This window comes from Apis dorsata, unplaced genomic scaffold (assembly GCF_000469605.1).
Source record: "Apis dorsata unplaced genomic scaffold, Apis dorsata 1.3 scaffold_267, whole genome shotgun sequence".
Classification (NCBI taxonomy): Eukaryota; Metazoa; Arthropoda; class Insecta; order Hymenoptera; family Apidae; genus Apis; species Apis dorsata.
The window spans coordinates 25,349-30,825 of NW_006263545.1; the positions used below are offsets into that span (position 1 = coordinate 25,349).

Below are 5,477 nucleotides of genomic sequence, written 5' to 3' on the forward strand. Positions count from 1 at the left end.
GTTGGCATTGTGGTCGGCCTTCTCCACGTACCTTCCACCTGGACGCCCGAATTGATCGACGCTATCCTCAGATACGGGGATTTTCTACACTCGGACAGCGTGAGGGCGACTCGGCCGGGGAACAGAAATTTGTCACCCAGCGAATTGTTAACAGTCTTCATCGTTGGCGACTTCAGGGCCACTATACACGTTCACAATCATACCACGGCTGGTTTGCTTCACGCGTTCGACTTGTCGGAATCGTTAACCATGTTCTTCCGCTCGAACTGTGCCGGGATTCTTCACACAACGAATATGGCGGTCGCCGTGATGCAGCATTACGGGAAATTTTATCTGTTCGATCCTTGCGCGAGGAACGATCAAGGAAGGCCTAGTTTCGATGGCGCGGCATGCGTTATGAAGTGCGAGAACATCATGAAGATGGCCAAGATGTTCGTGACTAATTGCAATCTAAAGACACCGAACGTGTACACGTTGAACGCCGTGAACGTGTTGAGCTTGTACTTTTTCTCGGATGCGAAGACCGGTTGTCCGCCGAAATGCATACAATAAAAGTAAAGATTATCTAATTTTTTTGTCTTTTTTTTTTCCTTAGACTTGATATAAAAAAAAAAAATTTCACGTTATATATTATAAAGTTTTAACGTTACTTCGAATTACGTATATGAAACGAAATATGTTTGAAATATACACGTATGTATATTTCGTTGTATATATGTATAGATTAAATTTATATTGTGTTCGATTGATTTAATTGACAACGATGATGATGAGTTGGGTCGGATGAGTATATTAAAGAAAAGACATTCTCACAAGACTAGTACTTTTTATTTTTTAAATTTTCATTCCACTTTCTTCGCTTTTCTCTCTCCTGAATTTCCGTTTCTATAATATAATAATCGGAAAAAAAAGTACTCTGATCGCAGCTCGAGATCGAGAAACTGTCGGCTTATGCGACTTCCAAGAGATGGGGGATTAATCTCTCTACAATCGTAGCAAAAAATTTACCCTGTCACGTGTTAAAAAACCGTTCTTCGTCCAAAGATCGATCGAGTCGTTCAAAGATTACGAACGAAAACGAGTCGAGTTAATTGCAATTACAAGAAACTTTGTAACCACGTAATAATTAATAATCATCAATTATTTCTATCCGAACGGCCGTATTGATTTCCGTGCAAAGAACGGGCAAGCAGAGGTGAAACAGTCAATGAATCCACGCGGTCGACAACATTCTCAAATTGCTAATTTTATTTATAGGTTTCTTTATGACACAAATCACTTTTAGCATCTACAATGAGTAGGAGTACAGGCTATACGAGAATGAATTTGATACAGATCACTTATTTAGTGTAAATACAATGTATCCTCTTCAATTACACGCTATATAAACTAGATACTTAGAAAACACTGTACAACGCAGCTGAGAAACTGTCGGTGATACTTTACAATATGTTACAAGCACTCCTTGAAGCGAGACGAGCCTAACCGCGGCGGGATCTCTCCTCTCTCCTTTCTCTTCTCTTCTCTCGTGAAAGCTCGAAGAAAAAGCACGGTTCGTGATCGGCCACGGCCAGGGCGTTCCCGAGTGACTCTACGTACTGACGTCTCACGCGGTCTATAGGCCGTGTTTACAAGCGGATCCCGGAAGCTATTCCACGCCTGCGATCGTTCTTTCGTCGACGAAAGAACATTTGCTTTCGTTCCAATCGCAAGAACGCGTACAAAGGCGTGTCTGTCTTCCCTCCTTCTCTCTCTCTCTCTCTCTCTTTTCTATTTTTCTTTCCTTCTTAAAAAGTATCACACAAAGGAGGAATAGCTTCCTCGTCCTTGACCACTCGTGGGGGCCACGACGGACCCTCGTGACGTCGTCTCGTTCCTCGCAAAGTGAATTAACGCCGAGTGTCACGGGCAGAACGAACGAACGAACTGACTCGGTGAAAAAAAAAAAAAAAAGAAAAGAAAAATCGTCGTCCCGACTCCCGTTAAGAAGAATCCGTTTTCGTATCAAGAATAAAACTTGAATCTTGGAATCGTATACAGTGTATCGTATATATACAGTGATTCTTTTCGAAGATTTAAGATATATCACCAGGGAAGAATCACGTTATACGGGAGAACGAATCGACGAATCCTCGATTGGAACGGTAGTCGGGATGACTTTCTTGCTCGTGGAATAATTTTCTTTCTCTAACAAACAAACTCGATGCAACAACCACGTGCGAAGGAAATGCGTTTAAATGCATTCGTTCATATGTCTATTCTGGTATAGAGTCGAGCATCGTCCGTTTCATCGTACGATATTCTCTGCCCCCGCAACTCGGATACACAAGTCATTGTATCGCATGCACACGCGCATGCGCTCACGCACGCAATACACACACACATACATACATACACTCACGGAATAATACATCGCACGGCTTAACGAGTCTTTGTGGCTAACGTCTGTCAGTACAATCGGTGGTACTCCTCCTTCTCTCGCTCGCTCTCATTATCTTTCTCTCTTTTTCTCGCGCTCGTTCCGTGAACCGCTGGTCGTCCTTGCCCGCTCGTTTGACGCCTCGATCGGCTCTCGATCCGATACGATTCTCATTGTTGTTCTTTAGCTTTCGCTTTTACATTTCTCTCTCGCACGTATGATTTTTTTCTTTCTTTTTTTTTTTTTTTTATATTGAAGATCTTCGAGATAAAAATCAAGATTTTTGGAAAAATTAGAAATATTTTTAAAACTTTTTGGAGAGGATTGAGGAATTGAAGGGAAAATTAGAGATATTGAAATTGTGGATAAAAAAGAATATCGAAAGAGGTAAAAATTTTTGAAAATTTTGAGGAAAATGAGGAAGTCTCTATTTCTGAAAATTAGGATAGAAGTACCGGTTGAATATTTGCTAATGAGAATTTTAAATCCTTTGCGATCGAAGTATGTGGCAAAGTACATATGCTGTTGATAATAGAATATAATACAATCGTACTTCATTTATCCGAACTCCATTTATTGGAACGAAATTTCAGTTAGTCCACGATTGATTGAACTTCTGTCAATTGAATTCATCATTTATATGAATGTGAATTTCTATTATTTGAACGAGAAATCGCATCTTATTTAAATAAAATAAATTTAAATAAAATTTACAATTTAATCGACCAAATTTTCGAATATAATAATTGATCCAATTCTACGTGCAATTATTTAATTATTAATTCATATTCAATTAATAATTATTTAATTCAAAAAGAAAAAAATAAAATTATAAAGAAATTATAATAAAGATATCTTGAAAAAATTAAAAATTGATTTCATCGCAATGCAATTTTACAACCAATCATCCATGCCACAAATCATTACGACCGCAAAAGGTTAAATAATAAGTATAATCGAAAGTATAAAAAGATTCCTCGTGATTCGTCCAAATACAATTCTTGGCAAAAAGTATTCCATCATCCTTTAAAATATAATAACTATTTTAAAATCGAATCGAACTACTTGAATTGTCTCGACAAGTTTATTATTACGCGTGAAAATAAAATTTTTGAAAAAAATTCAATTAACCGGAAGAAAATAAAAACTTTGTTATTTTATGCTGAAAATTTCATCGAAATCGAAATCGAAAGACGTAAATTTATCTATAAAGGACTTTGTAAAAGATGCTCGAACACTTTCTGTCAGCAGTCATTTTCTGTTAAACTTGGACTCAGCCCCTACTAGGATCACTTAGACCAACGTTTATTGGTTTATCGAGGAGGGGGAAGATGGTTGGATCTCGAAGAACCTTTGGGATTCGTGACGTTAGAATGCGAGGATCGCGTGCAATGGTGTCTCGCGATCGAGAGGGAACGAGGCAATGAAGGGAGAGAAGAAACCGGTGGCCGAGGTAAAAAACGCGGCAAAAGAAGCAGAGAGGCGTGCAGGCCCGTGGTGAACGCACAAATAATCGTTCGTTACACTGACTGACAGAGCCTTTTCTTTTGCTGTTCGAAACGGATCGTAATTGTAAAAAAGTATCGTATTATCGTTAATATTGGCATGATGTCGTTATGGCACGTTTATCGGTCGACGCGTGTTACAAGCTTTTTAAATCTTACGCTCTTACGCTGTACAGGCATCATTGTGGTCGCTTCAGTCAGGGTTATCGAGAAGAATAATAAACGTGGAAATGGAGACACAGAAGAAAATAATGGAAAAATAATGGAAAAGGAAGAAAAAGAGAGAGAGAGAGAGAGAGAAAGAAAGAGAGAGAAAAAAATATAGTGGCGAAAAGAAAAGAAAGAAAAATATTTCTTTTAATGGTTTCATTTAGTTTTGCGCACACGTACACACACATACATACACAGTTTCATTCCCTCTTCTTTTTCTTATTTTTTTTTTTTTTCTCGTAGACACGTTTCGCGTGACTTCGACACAACGCATCTCTTTTACTATTTTTTTTTTTTCTTTTTCCTCGTCCACGTCTTCTTCCTGTTTTTCTTCTTCCTTTTCCTTTTTTTTTTCTCTCTTTTTTCTTCTTTTTCTTCTTCGTCACAGTTCCTCCATTGCACTTTCCCATTCGACGCAACAAATGCAACTTTTTAAAAAAAAAAAACATATCTCTATCTTATGTACATAAAAGGTGCTTCGCTAATGAAAACGCGGGAGAAAAGAAGAAAAAAGGAAAGAAAGAAAACGCAAAACGTTCGATAATGAAATTTCTCGTAAAATCGTTTCGTTTCTTCGTTCCCTTTTTTTTTTTTTTCGTTTTCGTGCTCCTTCGCTTCTTGATTTTTTCTACTACCTAAATTCTTTCGATGGGAAGCGTAGGGAAAGAGAGAGATTGCACCGAGGATTCACGCTATGCATACATACGAATATGTACATGGAAACGATACAAACGAAAAAAAAAAAAAAAAGAGTAACGAAAACATGAGAAACAAAAGGCTTCTCGCGATAATAATTTCGCAGAATTCGAATTTAAAAAATAAACGATTCGTCGATCGCTAAAATTGAATAAACAGAAAAAGAAAATATAAAATTCACGATTATTGGAAATTATCGCAATCAATGTATCGAAGGAAGAAGGAAATAATAAAAGAAATCGTATGAGAGTTATAAAATGAAAAAAAAAAAAAAAAAAAAAGAAAGAAATTCTAAATATAAAACTCTGTGCGAAATTATTCGACGATCAGCCTATATTTTTTTTTTTTTTCCTTTTCTTCGTGTTTCGTGAATAATAATCGTCGGTGAATCTCTGATTACAATACAGAAAAATTAAAAACATGAAATGAACATAAAACGTGAATACAAACGTGTATCGTCGCACGGTGTGCAGAGACGTATACGCAAAAAAAAAAATCGTCGATTCGCTTCGCGCGCTTATTCCGCGATAACAAGGATTCAAAACGCAAAAGCGCGATTAAAAAAAAAGAAAGAAAGAAAACAGGGGGTAATAAGGGGGGAGGGGAGGGAGAAAAAAGAAACGTAAAAGAAAAAAAAAAAAGGAAAA

The 5,477-nt window shown here is 37.3% G+C and overlaps 1 protein-coding gene across 1 annotated transcript in view; it reads left to right on the forward strand.

The window, feature by feature from the left end:
• Positions 1-753, forward strand: part of LOC102673519 — a 6,460-nt gene extending 5,707 nt beyond the window's left edge. Inside the window, exon 3 of the mRNA XM_031510879.1 lies at positions 1-753. This exon is cut by the window's left edge and continues 4 nt beyond it. Within this exon, the coding sequence (XP_031366739.1) occupies positions 1-552 (552 nt within the window). The 3' untranslated portion in view covers positions 553-753.
• Positions 754-5,477: the final 4,724 nt, after the last annotated feature.